This window comes from Acipenser ruthenus, chromosome 11 (genome assembly GCF_902713425.1).
Source record: "Acipenser ruthenus chromosome 11, fAciRut3.2 maternal haplotype, whole genome shotgun sequence".
Classification (NCBI taxonomy): Eukaryota; Metazoa; Chordata; class Actinopteri; order Acipenseriformes; family Acipenseridae; genus Acipenser; species Acipenser ruthenus.
Window position 1 is genome coordinate 26,199,030 of NC_081199.1, and position 20,000 is coordinate 26,219,029.

The 20,000-nt window shown below is 39.0% G+C and overlaps 1 protein-coding gene across 9 annotated transcripts in view; it reads right to left on the reverse strand.

Moving 5' to 3' along the window:
• Positions 1-1,638: 1,638 nt before the first annotated feature.
• LOC117426474 (transient receptor potential cation channel subfamily M member 2-like) overlaps positions 1,639-20,000 on the reverse strand; it is a 38,473-nt gene continuing 20,111 nt past the window's right edge. For 5 of the 9 annotated variants that reach the window (XM_059033514.1, XM_034925036.2, XM_059033513.1 and 2 more), the window contains 21 exons: positions 19,648-19,774; positions 18,931-19,076; positions 18,391-18,503; positions 17,844-17,948; positions 17,146-17,359; positions 16,871-16,989; positions 14,991-15,123; positions 13,607-13,778; positions 12,914-13,094; positions 7,941-8,116; positions 7,541-7,673; positions 6,922-7,009; positions 6,533-6,620; positions 5,986-6,143; positions 5,732-5,808; positions 5,300-5,332; positions 5,006-5,092; positions 4,365-4,470; positions 3,656-3,757; positions 2,976-3,095; positions 1,639-2,739 (listed from right to left, as the gene is read on the reverse strand). In XM_059033514.1, coding sequence (XP_058889497.1) covers positions 2,614-2,739; positions 2,976-3,095; positions 3,656-3,757; positions 4,365-4,470; positions 5,006-5,092; positions 5,300-5,332; positions 5,732-5,808; positions 5,986-6,143; positions 6,533-6,620; positions 6,922-7,009; positions 7,541-7,673; positions 7,941-8,116; positions 12,914-13,094; positions 13,607-13,778; positions 14,991-15,123; positions 16,871-16,989; positions 17,146-17,359; positions 17,844-17,948; positions 18,391-18,503; positions 18,931-19,076; positions 19,648-19,774 — 2,604 coding nt within the window. In that variant the 3' untranslated portion in view covers positions 1,639-2,613. Of the gene's footprint in view, positions 2,740-2,975; positions 3,096-3,655; positions 3,758-4,364; positions 4,471-5,005; positions 5,093-5,299; positions 5,333-5,731; positions 5,809-5,985; positions 6,144-6,532; positions 6,621-6,921; positions 7,010-7,540; positions 7,674-7,940; positions 8,117-12,913; positions 13,095-13,606; positions 13,779-14,990; positions 15,124-16,870; positions 16,990-17,145; positions 17,360-17,837; positions 18,504-18,930; positions 19,077-19,647; positions 19,775-20,000 lie in introns of those variants that run through there. The other 4 variants (XM_034925035.2, XM_059033518.1, XM_059033516.1 and 1 more) reach the window with 4 other exon arrangements.

A 20,000-nucleotide genomic window follows, 5' to 3' on the forward strand; every position in this document is an offset into this window, starting at 1 on the left:
TATTTTATTCCCCCCATGAATTTGATTTATATATAAAATGTACACTATTTCTATCTCTTGTAGAGGTGGTATCACAATAAACTAAGCTATACTGTTTAATTCTTCTTCTTTAACTATTTAATGAAAGAGAGTGTAGTTAGCTGTATTATACAGTCACCTCGCTTAAATAATACTGTTCACTTACACTGAATGAAGGTTGACCTGAACGTGGGATTTACCTCCCTAGTCCAATTTGTGCTTGAATCAGGATATAGATTCAGGCAGGGATTTTCCTGTGAAGGTGTATTGAGAGTTTCCTGCCTGAAACATTGCATAGCTTTACATTATCCCATTATGTTTGTACTTCATTTTTTACCACTGTTTCTGCACTCGGTATGTTTAATAGTGCCTCCTGCAAATTCTATTGCTGGGGCAGCCTCTGAGCAAGCCTGAGAAAGGTGTAACATCTGTAATAGAGTCACTATAAAAATGACTAGCAGATCAAAGATTTGGGGAAGCCAAACTAACCTTTACTTCTGCTCACATTTATGTGTGATTTGTCCTGAACAACTGAATTATATTATATTAATTATATCACATATACAATCATAAAGTAAAAAGACGTAAACACATGTTTTAAAATTAATATTTTTATTGTCTCATATTACTTCTTTTCATATTTTGACTCCCTGGCATAATGTAACACATCCCTTCACACACACACACATATATATATACATATATGAGCATATGTACAGACAGTCAAAAAATATAAAACTTTTAAGAAACTCTTGATTGCATTGTTTGTGCAAACAATATTGTGTTGCTTTTATGAAGACAAGCTGTACAAAAGTATTAAAAATATATATAGTAATCCAAATATATAAATCCCAAGGAAAGGATCTGTGTCCAGTGGCACGCTGTAGTCTTTGAATCAGAGGAACATGCTAAACAGATGCCAGTAAGTATAAAAGGAAATCAAACATATATAAAAAATACACCGATGAAGGTGCAAAAACATTTGAGGTTTTAGGGACTATTTTAATGATCTACACCTATAAAAACTACCTCCATTTAACTATATCATGAAAATAAGAGATCTGCAAAAGTGTAGTTGAATGATTATGAGAATGGTAGGATGGAGACTCTCCTCTTTGTAGATCATTATAATAGATCCCCCCCACATCATGTACCTGACAATTTATCCAAGTACCTTAACTTACATATGCTTGTGCTCCAAATACATTTATGTGACTTTCTCGATGATGGTGAATTATGAATTTGGAACATACATAGCTGAACTTATGATTCTCTCAGTCAAGGCTGATTAAAGTCAAATTAAGTCCAGGGTTACTGATCATTTAGAGCAGATACAGGGGTCCCCCAGGACCAGGATTGGGGAACCATGATTTAGAGCAGTGGTTCCCAACCTTGTTCCTGGTGACCCCCGGTGGCTGTTGGTTTTTATTCCAAACGAACTCTCAATTACTTAACTACACCCTTAATTGAACTGATCATTTGCTTAATTAGACCTTTTTAATTGTTTTCAGCTCTTAAACAGTTGCAGATTTCAAGTCAGCTATAACATTGTATAAGTAACTTGAATTCTGCTACTGTTTAAGAGCTGAAAACAATTACAAAAGGTCTAATTAAGCAAATGATCAGTTCAATTAAGGGTCTAGTTAAGTAATTGAGAGCTTGGTTGGAATGAAAACCAGCAGACACAACCCCAGGACCAGGGTTGGGAACCACAGATTTAGAGCCCTACTTTACACCAATAGCACACAATAACATTCTCAACTGTATACTGTATTTTTACAGCATTCTTTATTTTATATCGACCTGGAGTCGAAGAAGATAAGGCGGTGCTACATGAAGTCAAGTAAGACTGTACATTACATGGATTTGTTTTGAGGTAATACTTATTTGTTCTTGCTTTTTGGGTTTTCTTTGACTTTAAGACAGGCATACATACAATTAAAACTCCCAGTTGCCGATTGTCATGCTATAAGTGTATATATAGCATCTATCTACTTGTGAACAGCATGTCTGTTCCTTAAGTATGCGACCACTAACAGCACACAGAGAAACTGTATTCATTTTCCATTGTAGCTGGGAATGCTGCCATTTTCATTGGGAGATCTGCATAGGCGAAGATGGAAGTTTTGTAAAAGGAAACTGTCTAATTATGGAACACAGTGTCTGTATATGACAGACAACAGACAACAGCTGGTTGCTTTCATTAGGATCTTTGGTGAAATAGTTATTATTTTTAAAAAAATTATTAATTAATTAAAGACTGTTTTTCCTTTTAATAAGATCAAATATATATATAAAAAAGCAGATACATTTCCTTATATATTTCCTATTGTACCATATTTTCCACTGTTTTATAATAAGGCATGACTTATTTAATTAAGTAAGGAAAAAGTGACCACCTGTTTCCTATGTATATTTTACTCTTAAATTACATTCATTTTCATATTGCATGTTACATTTAACTGAAACGAAGGGTATTTAAGCACATAAGACCATCATTCTTTAAACCTTTCTTACTACAACAAAAAAAAAATAATCTTGAAATAAGTTTTTCTACAAGAAGAAAGCTGTTTTCTGCTGTGTGAGTCGTCTGTGTCAGTAATGCGCATTATGGATTTGAGCAACTTTCTGCAGAATCTCTTTGTGGTTTCCATAAAGAGGGATCTTTTGATCCACTACCTGCCACCTGACAGATATGCCTGTATTGGAGTCTTGCAGACACTGCAAACAGTAGAAACATCTATTAAACATGGACACACCTTTAACTTCACCCATCTCTTAAGACAATTGCTATTTTTTTCTTCCAAGGAATCATATTTTAAAGTTAAACTGAACATGAATGCGGGGCACTGCACAATATTTGGGAATCTATACAGTTCAAATCCTAGTTATATTTTAACTGTCCAAACAGCGGCAGACATTAGAAACAGGGACAGCAGGAACAGAAACACACTTACCATTGTATTTAAATACTCAAGCACTGAGTGCTTGGTATCATCAAAGTGTATATTGATTGCAGTAGTCTCAACCCATGCATTATCTGTGTTCCTTGGGTCATCAACATATCCCTCATAAACCTAGAACACAGAACACTGGCAGGGTAGAATCATCAAATGGAACAGTGGCAGGGTAGAATCATCAAAAGTATAGGAAAGTGAAATAAAAGATAGTGAGAGCATGGTAAAGCACAGATAGGTATGGTAAAGTACAATAAAAAACCATGGCAAACCATGCACAGTGTATGGAGATCATTGGAAAATGACTGTGCAAATGTGTAGTTAACTTCTATAAGCCGTTCATCCACACAGGGGCCATCTATACCTTTAAAACACTGAATCATCAAGAAATCAGCCAGAACATGTATCTACTAGTTTCTTACAGTTTGACAATATGTGTATTCATTGTCGATATACAATAAGTGGGGTTATTTACATACAAATCTCAACCCCAATCAATATACAGGAACCATAATAGTCCAGACGCAAGCGTGCATTAATTCAAACCTGTCATTTAAAAGTGTAGACACACATTTCAAACATACAAGTTACACACTGCATTGCCGGCCCTATTCACAAAACTGTTGAAGTGCAAGGCAATGATTGGAACATCTTTCACATTCCTGTTCAAAGGAAGTTACCTTGGTGGCGGCCCCCAGCATGCTCTGGACCTCTTCCTGTAGCTTGGTGTTTAGTAGCTGCTTCAGTCTTTTTGGTAAAGTCTCACCTACCTGAAGCACTCCCTGTAAGAAAATGATCCAAAGAAAACAATAAGAAATGACCGTTCACTGAACGAAGAGCAACTTGGTATGAGTATGGAATATCAGTCTTTTTCTTGTTATTTAAATTCAATTTGTAGAAACAACCAATGTGGTTATTTATTTTATTTATTATTAGGGTCAGGGTGTTGCATTGGGACTGGCGACAGTCAGTAGTTATGCTGTGGTGTATCAGTTTCATTCTGACATTGGAAATAATTCTGAGAGCTCAACCGAGACCTCAAAAAGGTTTAAACTTCTGAGTTTGAAAAAATCACCAGGACCTAAAGACTGAAACAGAAAAGGATATACAAATGGAATCATCCAAGATGAACACATACAAGAGAACTCTTACATTTCATAACATGTTTATTGAACCAAACAAATGAATTTGCAGTAATTCAAAGTGTAGTAAGTATACTGTATTTAGGTGGTTGGTTTCTCATTTTATAACATTAACATATAAATTACAGACTGGAGAAAAAAAATCTTTCAAAATATTTCTACCAAAATGAGTAGTCCTTGGTTATTGATTAACCCGAAGACTCATTTCAAACCTTGTTATCATTTTTTTTCTGTGTGTGGTACATACCCCTGGAAAGGCCCAACGATCATATTCTTTACACTTAATAGCAATGAATTCCAAAACTTTCTTCGTGCCTGTCTTGGAAACTGAGTCATCGGAGCTCCTCTTCCAGCTAGAAGTAGCAAAAATGACAACAAAACCAGTCAAAGGGGAACATTCTGGAACATAGAGTCCAGAATTCTGCATATTGTCTTTGATCCAGATTGTTTGAGTGCAACCCAAAAGCTGGCTAATGTATCTGTACTGTAGGATTACATCCACATTTAATTTAAAAGCAACTTGAAGTATAATAATTTCAATTTAATAATTTTCTTTAACTTTTTTTTTCTTCTTACAAATTCAAATTGGAATTCCATAGCTTGTTTCTCTAAATTGGATGCATCCCCTGTCAACATTCTTTAAAATCATAATAAACTGAGCATAACATGTATTCATCATATGGATCTGTTCACTTGGATGAATAAGTGTTAAAATGTACCATTAAATAGAAACTTAGTTCATATGAAATAAACCCTAATTAAACAAATTCTGTAGGAAATTACGTAGCATTGTCTATTAAAACAACCGTGCGGTACAATGTCAAGTAAATATAGTAAACACAAAAACATCATAGTAAATAGATTAGTATCTTTGAAAATGTATCTTACCGTGTAATGATTGGGTCCAGGGCACGATTGGGTCCAAACCAGTATAACTTCCCCTTTCCTTCCAAACCAGTCCTTCCCACTGGGTTTCTGAAAATACAAGTTGTCAAATTGGTTAGGAAAGATAAACAATGTGCTCTGAAATCAGAAGGCACTCTGAACTACAACAGTAAGCAAACGTGTATATCATTTAAGTATATTTTTTGAAGGTATTGTTTGCATTTGATGGGTTCCTGCCAACAGGAACTAATAATCCATTCTTAGCTTCTCGACGGAAATTAGCTGCTTAAAGCTTACTTGCAGTTCTCTGTTGAGGCAACGTCTGAAGATCTGGGGGAAAAAATGTACATTTCAGAAAACGTTTATAAGTAGCAAGGTATATGTAACCTTTTGAGCCCAGTATCTCAGCTTGTCATGACTCCAAGAAACTGCTGGTTCTACAAAAGTGAAGTGTCCCCGAGTCCAAAGGGGAATCTGTCATACAGTAGACTCTCGCCACTCTGAGCCAGTTCAGAATGGACTGTTCATAAACTGTACCATATTAAAAATGCTGTGTTTAGTCCTTGTTATGTTTTTAATACTCTCCCAATAGAGTTTGCTCTGCTGTACTAAAAAAGACGAGGCCCTGTTTTGTGTGAAAGAAATTGTAGTTTCACAACAATCAATCCTTGATATGTTTTATTGTTTGTTGACAGGCTTGTGAGTCATTTTTTAAAGTAAAGTACTTACTCTTTGTGATTCTCACTGTTTGCTCTTGATACACTATCTGAATTATAAATTGTAGGGCTGTAAGCAGCAAACTGTACCTGTAAAAAAAGAATAATTATATATTAATACATGGAAGCCTTCAATAATGTACACAAAACGAATCACTTTAACTTAAGTCTGAATACCAGATCCAGGCACTTCCCTATACAAGTTGTAAAACATGACCCACATGCCCTGCATGAAAACTTTTCCTCGATCAAAAAAATAACAATGACCTCCCAAGGTACTTTCTCATCCGGAACTGGGAAGCGTTTCACACTGGAAGCAGGGTAGATAAGCTGTCGAGCATTGAGGTGATACTGAGGTTTTCCATCCTCACTTTCCTCTGTGGAGTTCATGTCTGCTGTATCGATACTTTTACTGTTGGATACTGCTGAAGGAAATAATATTTGTTTTAGATAATATCTTAATGTCTTGAAATACTGGGTACAACACAGGTAAAATATTTAACAGAAGTTAACAGTTAATTTATTACTTCACTTAGTTTTTATTAACAGTGAAATGCAGTCTTTGATTAACACTTTTTAGATTTTATCAGTGAAAAACCAACTATTTTTTTTTTTACCCAGGGGGTCAGCGATATCCCACAACACTACTCTCTCATAGAAGTTAGATGTTCTGTTATTACTCAATAAGAGAATGGCAGATAAAGAACAGCCTCCCAAGGTACAATAGTGCACTACAATGATTATTTCAAACAAACAAAGGTAAATAAATTACTTTAAAAAGTGTAGTATAATAGCTGTGGCTTGCAGAACTTACAAAGCAGTGGTACTTCATCTTGACAACCATAACCTTTATTCTTTAGAGCATTCATAATCCAGTTTAAAGCTTTAGCAGACTGTAACGCCTAAATAATGCAAGAAATAGATTACAATACAATTAAATTAGCATCAAACACTAATACGCTGTTCTAATTTAACTTTCATAAGGGTTATACTGAAAAATCAATAAATTCCACAAGGAACATATTTAGGGCCAAGTTCACATGAAAAGTTATTTTTTAATGTCTTCGTAAATAAATAAAGTTTGACATTCATGAAACTTTACTTGACTGTTGTTAATCAACATGAATGATTTAATTTGTTAAAAGTGACTTAAGACTTTGCGAATCGGGCCTCATCATTTAAAGGAAGTATTAAAGGAAAAACCTGTTCTTCGAGATGGGCCAGTCTCTTCTCCACAATACCACATTGCCTTTCCTTGTCTCTTTCCAAGGAATCCACCATCATGCCAACTCTGAAAAAATAACCAAAATCAAATGAAAAACCCTGCAGGAGAATCTACTGTACCTGAAGGGGTTTCAGCTTTTTCACAAGTGTTGTTACAGCATGTTACAGCATAGTCAAATCAATGTGATAGCATGGTAAAGCACAGCTTAATCACAGAGACAGAACAAAGTACAAGAACCATGAAATAACACTCTTAACCGAAGTAAAGTTCTGCTGTGCATGGGAAATGAAGCCCTCTAATACAGACACGCATACAAATTGCCAAGAGTGCCATAGCACTTAGAAGCATATATTTCCTATTGCATGCCACATCTTTTTCCATTTCACTCTGGTTCTGTTCTCTCAAACTACCTCCAGGTCCAAAACCAGGTAATGATCTCATTATATCTGTCAAACCTGTAGAAAAGCCCCCAGGACCAGAGTTGTCCTTGTCTGCCATACTGTAATAAATATGTCTGGGATGAGGTAAGATGAGTGGCTGGCAATGACAGGAATCAATTTGGTATTGCCAATGTGAATAAATCCCTAGGTGTCATACTTTTCTGAAGTGTCCCGTATCTTGTTATCAGTGCTCTGATTCAGTTCATTACGCAGGTCTGTCAGATAGTTTTCTTTCATGAAAGTCTCCCATGAAAGCAGCACAGTTTCTTCGTTCTCTGGCAACTTCTCCTCTAAACAACAACAAAATAAAATTTAGAATGTGGAGGCCACCAGTGGCTAACCTAGCCAAGGGTCACATTTTCTGAGAAGGAAAATAATTAACAGTAAACAACAAGTAAGCATCAACTTATACAGGAAGAAGCAGTTCAGTAATTATCCATATTTTTACTATTACTTGATTGTTTGATTACAATCAGCATATTTGTCTCTGCACTTGTTTAAGAACAGGTCCCTGAGTGTTTGAGACTATCAAGGCAGTGGAAGGTGCTGTTACTTACTGAAATGCTTGCGAGTCTTAGGTTTGCAGAAGATGCGCTCTATGAGCAAGTGAAGGTGACTGAAGATGATCAATGGGGGCGGGAATGGAGGCTGGCTGTGGTACTCCACAATCAGACCATAACGCTGAAACTTCCAGATCTTGTCTGTGTTGTCCTGGACATCTTGAAATGTGTAGCTGTCACACACACACGCACACACACACACACACACACACACACACAATAATAGTTATTTACAGTATTTAGTTAGTGTAAATTGTCACATATATACCCTTTTGAAAATACCAACAACTGCTGGTGAGCAAGTGACCAGCTAGGATTGTGAACTGAAGCACAATTACAATGATTTAAAATCCATCTTCTTTGTTCTTATTAGCATTGGCAACCCTATTGCTGGTCCCATATTTCGCTGTGATGAAGTTCTTTTGTTATTTTATTACAGGACATACACTGCTGTGCAAAAGTCTTAGACATGTTGCATTTTTCTACTCTGATGCATTTTGAGCATCAACAATTTACTCAAAGCCTCCACTAGTGTTTTATACTATTATAACAACCTTGTCTTGCATAAAGAAGGAAAAACATTGAGTGAAATAGCTTGCATCACTTGATTTTCAAGGTGTGCTATTCGAAGCATAACACCATGTAACAAATTTTTATTTTTTTTGGTTCCTGGGTAGTAAGTGTTATTTCCTAATTACTTATGCCTCAAAAGTATAGAAAATGGCTATTATTCCCCACAAACTTTGCTTTTGTGACCAGGACAGTGATATTTTGAAATTTACCTATTTTCCAGAACATTCCAGATAGATTTCCAGTAATATAAATAGTAGTATAAATACAGGGGCCTTAAGCCCACCAGTTCAGTTTAGTTCCAGCTGCCTAAGTGGATACATATCTGCATTTTTCTGAGATGACATCAAGGTCATAGGAGACTTCAAAATGGTGGCATTCCTGATGGGTCTCCAAGGCGGTTTTACCAAGTTTCCCTGCTATCTTTGCCTTTGGGACAGCAGGGACACCAAGGCGCACTAATACAGGCGGGACTGGCCACAGCGGACCGAGTTCTCTGTGGGGAGGAACAACGTCAAGTGGGAGCCACTGGTGGACCCCCGGAAGGTGCTGATGCCACCACTGCACATCAAATTGGGCCTTATGAAACAATTTGTCAGAGCTCTAGATAAGGAGTCGGCAGCCTTCAAGTGCCTTCAAGTACCTTCAAGACTTCTTCCCTAAGCTGTCTGAGGCAAAGGTCAAAGCCGGTGTCTTCGTCGGACCACAGATAAAGAAGATCCTGGAGTGCAATGAATTCCCCAAGAAGCTCACTAGTAAGGAGAAAGCGGCTTGGAACAGCTTTGTTGCAGTGGTTCGGGGCTTCCTGGGCAATCACAAGGCCAAAAACTATGTGGAGCTGGTTGAGACTCTGGTGAAGAACTACGGCACAATGGGCTGTAGGATGTCCCACAAAGTCCATATCTTTGATGCTCATCTTGATAAATTCAAGGAGAACATGGGAGCGTACTCGGAGGAGCAAGGCGAGCGCTTCCACCAGGATATACTGAACTTTGAACGCCGCTACCAAGGACAGTATAACGAGAACATGATGGGAGACTACATTTGGGGGCTGATTCGTGAAAGTGATTTACAGTATAATCGTAAATCTCGAAAAACTACTCACTTCTAAATCTTTTGTAGTCATTTTTGTATTACTTTAGTATAAATACATGTTAATTTGGATTCATATGTTGTTTTTTTCTGACTTTATGTGAACGAAAAGACACAAATTCGCCTGTTTTCTCATTGGAAATAGGTAAATTTCAAAATATCACTGTCCTGGTCACAAAAGCAAAGTTTGTGGGGAATAATAGCCATTTTCTATACTTTTGAGGCATAAGCAATTAGGAAATAACACTTACTACCCAGGAACAAAAATTGTGTTACATAGTGTAATCAACAAGTACAGAGAAACATCATCTGTAATTGACAAACCCAGGACTGGAAGACCCAAAAAAGCTGTCTAACAAGGATGAGCAATAAGATAATATCCTTAAGGTATAGAAAGACAACAAGTGTTGAACTGACAACAGAACTGGCCGAAGGCAAAAAATTGTCTATCAAATCAACAGTACAAAGGTCACTCTTGAAATCAGGAATTAAAGGATGTGTAACAGTAAGAATACCTCTGTTAAGAAAGGGAAGAACACAGACATTGGACTATGGAACAATGGTCAAAGGTGCTTTGGACTGTTGCGGTCAAGGTTGCTATAATAGTAGAAAACTAGTGAAGGCTTTGAGTAAATTGTTGATGCTCATAATGCATCAAAGTAGAAAAATGCAACATGTCTAAGACTTTTGCATAGCAGTGTACATATTTTTCAAATACTACTGTATATATATATATATATATATATATATATATATATATATATATATATATATATATATATATATATATATATATATATATATATATATATATATATATATATATATCATCATAGGAGCAAAAATAGATTGAACATCAACATGGGCAGCAGTGTGAAGTAGTGGTTAGGGCTCTGGACTCTTGACCGGAGGGTCATGGGTTCAATCCCCGGTGGGGATACTGCTGCTGTACCCTTGAGCAAGGTACTTTACCTAGATTGCTCCAGTAAAAACCCAACTGTATAAATGGGTAATTGTATGTAAAAATAATGTGATATCTTGTAAGTCGCCCTGGATAAGGGCGTCTGCTAAGAAATAAATTATTATTAATAGTCTCCCTCTGTTATGCGATTGGTTCACATCACTGTCAGTCCCGCCCCTTTTCGTTTTAATTTTTTTTTTTTTTTTTTTTTTTCCTTAAAAATTCAGTCGTCGGCAATTTTTTTACCCCGGTTTTTTCTCTCCAATTTAGCATGCCCAATTATTATCTGTATCCTCGGCTCACCGCCCGCAACACCCCCCCCCCGAATTGGGAAACGGAGGCTGGAACGTGCTCCTGCCAAGCCGTCATTTTTCGCACTGCAGATCCACAGCAATGTCACCAGACCTATAGTGCCAGAGGACAACACAGATCTGGCGGCTCCACTGCAGAACCACAGGCGCCCTATCGGCCACAAGGGTCGCTGATGCGCGGTGAGCCGTGGATTCCCCTGCCGACCTAAGCCTTCCCTACCCGGGCAGCGCTTAGCCAATTGTGCGCCGCCCCCTAGGAACTCCCGGTCACGATCGCCTGGATTCAAACCTGCGATCTCCAGGCTATAGGGCAAAGGAGCGGAGCGCCTTTACTGGATGCGCCACTCGGGAGCCCTCAGTCCCGCCCCTTTTCAAAGGAACACCCTTCTCCCCTGCACTTCTCACAAAAAGAGAACATGGCTGAATGTAAAAACTGCTGGATAGTGATTCTGTGACTTAACGGAAAATGAATTACACAAAAGAAAGATGCCCCAAACATTAAAATGGTGATTGAAACGTCATGGTCACTGTTTCATGGTTCAATTCATTACTGCTGCATTTACAACAAACTTCTGGAAAAGGAAAATGGAGATGGCTGGCTTTTAGGTAAGTATAACTGCTTCAAAGATTAAAATAATGTGTTTGTGATGGTGATGAAAACACCTATTTTTAAAACAAGACTAAACGTATTTGTTGCACTGGCATTTCAACATAATTATGTAGTTGCTTTGCTTTAAATTGTACAGTGCTGTCATGGATGGGCTTTGTGGTGACGTCAGACCAGGAAATGATGGATACAGAACAGGCAGTATTACGGGGTGGGGTGCTAATTCGCTCAGGGTTTTTATTAAATAATAAACACTTTAAACAAGAAACAAATCAAACGGCACAAGGGCCAAAATAAACAAACGCTATTTCCAAAATACCAAACAAATACTGTGCGGTTACAGCGATTATGGCTCGGTAGCAATTGTTTCTTTCATTTAACATTCGAACACTCCGTCTCGGATCCTCCTTCCTCCTCCCTCAGCCAAAAGCTGCCAGTATATATAGGCGCCGAGGGATTAACTGGTTGTCAATGACCTTGTTTATCTGCACGGGTTCTGTAATAAGCGTGGCCGACAGCCAATTCATTAATAAATAATTAGCTGCCGACCACGCAGTCTTTAAAACAATATAATTATTAAGACAGGTTTTCCACCTGTCATATATTTATAAAATCACAATAACAATAAATAACGATAATTATAATAACCACAATACAATTACAAAATACACATATGTACATAGGGGCGGGGTGTACCCCCCCACAAATACCTTGAGCTTATGCATTTGTAAGTGTTACTGTGTTGCATAAAAGGCGCTATAAAAATATTATTGATTATTATTACATTTATTTGTTTTAAGGAGACAGTGGCTACACTTTAAAGGCGTGGATACTGACACCTGTACTAAATGCAACCTCACCCGCAGAGGAACGCTATAACGAGGCACATATATGGACCAGGGCTTTGTGACAGAGAACTTTTGGGGTGCTTAAAAGCAGCTTTTTTATTTTCCTGCCTTCCCCTTCACCGCTAATGCCATGAACAGGTTGTGGACTTGGTGAGGCAGCCCTGGACATTGCTCCAAAACACTTGCCTCTGCTTGAAAAACACAGTGTCAGTAAGAGTGGTGTATAGACATTAACCTTCGGGCCCCTCTGCTGCAGCAAACCACAACTCAGCTATCTATTTAAAAAAATGTCTCATGACTCTCACAATGCTAGAGATCTTGCTAAGATGACGCAACAAATATTTAAATTAGTATATTGCGGCTCTCTTCATTAACATATTAGTACATACGACAAAATGTATACTTCGTGAATTGTCGCAATGAAAATGCAAATTGCGGTATTTTTGCTCTGCGACTGGCGTATCAGTACAACAACCTCTGAGTATTTAGCAGAGCCTGATGCCGCAGCAAGCATCAATGGTCACATTTTGTACTAGATATAATATACTAAGTAATATCTAGAGGCTTACAAAAACACTTACTTGAACATTGCGATCAGGAGGTTGAGCAGCAATATGTTCGCAAAAAGCAGGTAAATGCAGAGGAAAATGATGGTGACCCAATGCGGGAAAGCAGGCTGATTATTGTCACTGAGAACTGGGCACTTTGGTTTCAGCGGGTCAGTGCCAGCTACAGTACACCGACTGATGTCAAAGTCTTTATCTGCAAAGAAGAAAAGAAGAAAGGATGCACGGTTCAAAACTGAACAGCGCATTTAACTAAGACTAACCGAGATTCAGTTACATGACAATAACCTTTAATCATAAATCATATATAATTCTGTATAAAAATAAACAATACAAATCTGTGAAAAGGGGGCTCTTGTTTCATAGCCCTCTAAACCCTGTTTGCATGCAGAAATACAAAAAGTGTCATCCATACAGTATGTTGATGTTCAATTGTTCAATTCAACTTTCTGTTCCATTAGAGGTTTAACACTTGAAAAAAGAAGCTCTGATTGAACGGCTTGACTTATTAAATATTCTCTTGCGGCATTCTCAAGAGTTTAATGATTTTTTTAACTGAAAAGTACACATCAACCTAATGCACTTCTAATATTTCCTCTCTAAGGCTGTAACCTCCCACTACTGACTGCTTACACACTCACACCCCAGGCTCATGTGCAGCGTAGTTTATGTGGTAGAGGCTTCACACTGGCATTGCTCCGTACGTACGATCAATTTTTTCCGGTATATGGCCAAATATGGTGAGGTATGGTTCGTAGACAGCGCCCCGGAAGATCCACTCCAGGCGCTCCTCATTGTGGACCAGGATGGCTTGATTGGCTACTCCGTACGCCACCACCCAAACCACCAGCAAAAACAGGAAGAAGAAAATATCCTTCATCTGCAACGGGAGGGAGAAATTAGTTGGTAAACTGAAAGAAGCTGGTCTGCTTTTCCAATTGTACAGTACTGTACTGCTGCTACTGGAGGACTATACCACTTCTGTGATACTAATATTGCCATAGATATGAAGGCCAGGCTTGATAAGCCAAGGTATAAGAACCGGTAATTAATTATTATTACTTATTTCTTAGCAGACGCCCTTATCCAGGGCAACTTGCAATTGTTATCACATTATTTTTTACGTACAATTACCCATTTATACAGTTGGGTTTTTACTGGAGCAATCTAGGTAAAGTACCTTGCTCAAGGGTACAGCAGCAGTATCCCCCACCTGGGACTGAACCCACGACCCTCCGGTCAAGAGTCCAGAGCCCTAACCACTACTCCACACTGCTGCCAAGAAATACTGCCAAGAAATACAAGAACTACTCAGAATGACTGCAGACATGATATAGGTGACAGATAAAAATGTAAAACTACTTCTAATAATACTGGACCCCACCAATTTTAAAAGGTTCATTCCGTCTGAAGTGGTCCAAGGGTGATCGCTCAACCCCCTCCCATAATTATGTATAAAAGCTTGTAACAGAAATACAATGATTCTTGGTTGTAAATCTCCCTCCCGACCTGTGAAGGCGCTAAGCAGCGAGAACAGAGTTCTTTGGACAGGCTGGTCTGACAGTTCTTTCCCCGGGTCGGGAAGTCGGCCAGTCTGGATGAAGGCGCGACTCCGTTGCAAGAACGTATTGACCCGGAAGGGAAACGACGTGGCAGCCGCAGATTGGAGAGGCAGTTGCACTCGTTTACCAAGGGGTCATGTGTGACAGCATAAAAGGGGGTGGAGAATCGCAATCTGTTCCTTCTCTTGGTCTGTGGTTTCTAGAAGGACGGTGAGAAACCCCAAAGACTGTAACAGTATCGTGAGTGTTTTTTGTTTGTTTGGGCCAGCACAAAGCCGGAACAGCACTTCACCACTGTCACGAAATAAACTGTATCACCCACCAGGAGCACTACTGCACGCACCCAGGACTGGTGACCGTGTTAGTATATTGTGGGACAGATATTTGTGTTTATTATTTGGGACTGCAACCCTGTTGTTATTTACTTTTTTTGTAAATTTAAAACAGTTCAGTAGGAGGTAGATATGAAATTTGGGAGTGTTACACTCTTAACCCTAAATTGTTTACTTTTGTTACAGTCCTGAACCTACCATTCTTTTCACTATGATAATCTTCGGTCCTAGATTTTTGTTGACTGTAAAGATGGCCATCAGGTGCAGGCACCAAATGTTAAAATCAAGGGCAAGAATGATCCGGCCCTCATAGAAAGCAGTGGGGGTCAACCTGAAAACAAAACACGGCGTTATCAATTGTTTATCAATATACGAACTAATGATCTGAATGTACAAACACAATGAAAAATCTGGACGGGGACAATAATGGACAAGGTTGTAAATATGTAATGGCTGAAAGGGTTATAAATACAAAATTACAATTTTGTTTAGTTCTATTTGAAATCAAATCAAATTTTATTTATGAAGTGCCTTTCATGGCAAGCCATCCCAAAGCGCTTTTCACAAGAAAAAGGACATTCGCAAGTGCATTTAATACAATAAAAACAATATAAACAATAAAAACAGCAAGAGAAAACAACATTTTAACATTAAAACAAATAAAAAGCAACAGATGAGGAACTCAAACCGAATAAATAGGAATAAAACTATAGAAAAAAATAAATATATAAAAAGCGCTATTATAGAAGTATGTTTTTAATTTATTTTTTAAAATTGCCAATGTAGGTGTGTCTCTCACTGTGCATGGTAGAGCATTCTAGAGTTCAGGTGCCCTATGACTGAATGCTCTACCACATGTCCTTTTCTTTACAATCCTTGGGACAGATAGCAGCCCTGCATCTTGGGATTGGAGTGGCCGGCCAGGGGCATACAGGATTAGAAGATCCTTCAAGTAGGCCGGAGGCAAACCGTTTAGGGCTTTATAGGCGATAAGAAGGACCTTAAACTCAATCCTGGACAGCACCTGGAGCCAGTGGAGGGCTGCTAACACTGGGGTAATGTGCTCACTCGTTTTTGTTTTGGTTAGCACCCTGGCTGCAGCATTTCATACAAGAACACAGTTTGGAATTCCAGAGAACAGGGCACTGCAGTAATCAATCCTAGAAGATATGAAGGCATGCATCAGTCTCTCAGCATCGTGCTGTGAAAGGAAGCACCTCACCTTGGCAATATTTCTAAGGTGAAAGAAAGATAGATACTTTAATTATATTCCTATGTGGCTCAAAGGAGAGGTCAGGGTCAAAAATGACACCCAGATTCCTCATTTCAGTTTTTAAGAGTATGGGAAACTATCCTGTGATAAGGTGGACTTATCTATGTTTTTTTTTGTTTGTTTTTTTAATCTTTTGATTCACAAATTATTATTTCAGTGTTATCTGAACTTAACATAAGGACATTATTAGACATCCATACCTTGATGTCAGCAAGACAGCTTATCACATTTTTTATAGGAGGCACCACCTGGTTTTAGAGACAGATATAACTGGGTGTCATCAGCATAGCAGTGAAAGCTGACCCCATGTCTACGGACAATGTCACCCAAGGGCAGCATATATAATGAAAATAAAATTGGCCCAAGAACAGAACCCTGAGGAACGCCACAAGTAACCTCAGATAGTAAGGAGATGTCGTCCCCAATTTTAACATATTGTTGTCTATTTGAGAGATATGATTTAAACCAGGACAATACAGTTCCTGACAATCTCACAAGATGCTTGAGATGGTCAATCAGGGTGGCATGGTCAATGGTGTCAAAAGCTGCACTTGGATCTAAGACAACAAGGACTGTAGGCGAACCCCTGTCACAGCTGCAACCCACTTACCAATCGGGAGAACCTTCATTCACACTATTGATGATCATTTAATTCTAGTTGTGCTTGACATTTGCAGATGCCCCCATCACCGGCACCATGATACACCCTCAACAAAAATCTTAGCAATACCTCCCGGCACAAATATCATAACAAAGCAGTGTTTGAAAATAATTACAGTATAAAAACCTAATAAGACCCACAAACCTGCATGCTAGTCCAGCTATGAAAATACAAATCGAAACCACATCAAACTGGTTCCATGGGTCACTGAAGTAAATGACCGCCTTCCTACGAAACCCAAATCCATCTGGATCATGAAAAAACTGTTCATGAAAAAACATAAAAAAAAGAAAATACATTTGTATACTACAAGTAGGCTGTCTGTAAATAGAGGACATAACAATTACAAAAATAAACATTTACTGTATCTAAATCAAGCATCACTTGTGTACACAGTTTCCGGATGCCCACTCGCTCACCTGCCTAATCTCCTCACAAACCAGAGTGAAGAGCCAGATATAGAGCAGTAGCTCCTTCCACGATGGCGTGACCTGGAAATCCATCATCAACACGTAGGCAAACAGCCAGAGGAACCCGAAGTAGGACAAGACGTTCCAGTAGAAGATGACTGCGGGAGAGCTGTAGAAACCTGAGAGGCGTGTCAGTGGCTTCAGGTTCTCCTCAGAGAGCCCCCTGAAGAGTGTAGAACAAAAAAAATCTGACATTGGGCCTGACTCAATACAAAAATGACCAATTGTGACAATGTAGGGGTCACTGGCATGGCTGTTTCCTTCAGGGAGAGAGACTCAGACATGAGACGCTGCAGGTTTTAAAGTGCTACCACACATTTATTAACAACTATAACAGCAAACAAAACACATTACCAAACAAAATGGCACAGTGGCCAAAACAACAGGTCTACACAAAAAGCACAGCATACCTTCACCTTCACCAACATTATCTCTCCTAACACCCATGATTACCTGTTTTATACACCTGTAGCTGGAGCCTCATTAATCATTAATCATTCAATTATGACCCCAGCCACACTAACACGTGTTTTCTGGCAGGGATGAATTTAACCCCCTCTCGGTCAACCCAATATCCCCCCCTCCCCCACATGGACACACACACCAATCCATAAATATTTGAACTAGACACTAGAGTAGAAGCTGACCGAGATCGGGATCGCATCTTTTTCTCAGTGGAGCTCAGTGCCACAGAGTCATTGCTGCCCATAATGTCTCTTTGAGGGTTTCTCTTTTTGATCTCCCCGTCACGTCTGAAATTCAAAGAAAATACTTTACAAAGGTTAGAAGGTTGAATTCAATGCTAGAGAATACATAAAGATACAGCAGCTGTACCGTATGTAGTTTGAACTTGGGCTCATATCCACAAAAGCATTTATAGTAACAGCATTTATAGTAAAGTAAAAAAATTAAAAAATGCAATGCTACATAACAAGCAGAAAACAATATATTAATATTAATTCAGAAATAATTTGTAAGATCAGAATTTTATTTTTTCTTGTTTATTCTCTACGCTTAATCTATGTATTTGGTGTAAACCTTATCTGGGATTTTGAAACTCACTTGGTGCCCAGTAAGAAGCCAGTAAATATTTTTTTTCCAATTCCCAAATCATAACTGGTCAGCCGTTCACCAGCAGTTGCAGGACTTTCCACCAGTATATATTTTTTTTATCTTCTGTAAACAGAAACATACCTGAATGTGATGAGGCCAGTGTAGATGAGAGGAAAGAGAAACATGCACAACAACACCTTCCACATCCTGGTGTCCACCGCCAGCTCTCCCCACCAGATCTGTGTAAGAAGGGTCTAGAAGGGTAGAACAATTGAACTTTCGTTTAACACAGGACAGTATGACGAGACGTCATGCAAAGATCCTTCAGTAATCAACCGCAGTTGAGTTATATAAATAGTTATGTCTGCCTACTCAATAAATGGCTTTTGGCATAGCTAGCTCTGTATTAAGGACACTCATATCTTCCCAGCACTTTTTCAAACTGTGCTTTTACTTTTGAATGTTGTTGTCCAAACTGCCTTTTTATCTGAACTGGAGGAGTGTGTCCCCATAATGCTGGAATAGTGTTTGATCTGGTGGGCATGTACTTCACATTATCTAAACACCTGTTCATGCAATCTCAGTTTACTTGCTCTGCTATACTTTCTAGCTGGTATTCCATGCAGTCACTCTGATCTGCCACTATAGACGGACTGCCCAGTGTGAGGAGCAGAACTGCACCTGGACTCCTCCTTGCGCCACAAAGTTTTTGTTGTTAGCCTCCACAGCCAAATGCAGGCAGGTCGTGTTCCCCCAGGCCCCCGACTCCCGGGTCAGCAGCTTTTGGGCACGAAGTTCATCTCTCTGATGGCACTCTGTAAACACCCCTGGAAGTATTTAAAAGATGATTGTAGTTCCCCCAAACCTACCCCTGGCCATATCACAAAATTGAAACAAGAAATAATGTGATTGGTGTCTGTGTACACAACTACATAAAGAGGACCTTCTCAAACTTCTTGAAAATATGGCTTCAAATAATATCCACCATTGACATTGAGACTGATCCAGTAAAAGCACTGCGATATGGACTGGTAGACGATTCATGCAAGCGTAGTTTGAATCCCAGTCCTGCCAAGTTGCTGATTTTGGCTGGGGATCCACAGGGAGCGCTGCTTTGACTCTTGTGCTCCCGCAGTCAGGGAGAAAAAATGGGTCAAGGTCACTTCATTGTTCTTTGGCAACCACAACTGGACAGATGCCTGATGAGTCCGAGCAGAGACTGCCCAGTCTCGGCCCCTGCACCCAGGTTTCTGTTGCCTTGGTTCGGCAGGCGAAAAGACACATTGATCTTTAGTCCTCTTAATTGGCAAGTGGCTTGCAGGTGTGAGTCAACACTCAAACTGGGCATTTAAATTATGTAGAAAAAATGGGAGTAAAACTTGGATAAAAAATACCCACCAATGGCTTGTTTCTCGTATTGCTCTGCAAGAGCTCCCATGTCCTCTGACAGGTCTGTGTCCTCCTCTTTGGCTAGTTCTTTCAGGATCTTGCTGGCTGCCAGGGCTGTGGCAATGCAATCCTGGCTCTAAAAACAGACATGCAAATCAGTGTGACTGTGATGCAGTACAGAAATCCCTTTCTTCAAGTGCCACAGTCAGAATATAGCTGGCATGACCTAATTGAAACATTTTGTTTGTAACCTCACAAGCTTCCTTATCGGAATTCAAAACACATTAACTATGAGGTGGGCAACAGGGATATACAGTAAAACCAACCCCTCTACAAACTGGTGTTCTGTATAATTCGGCATC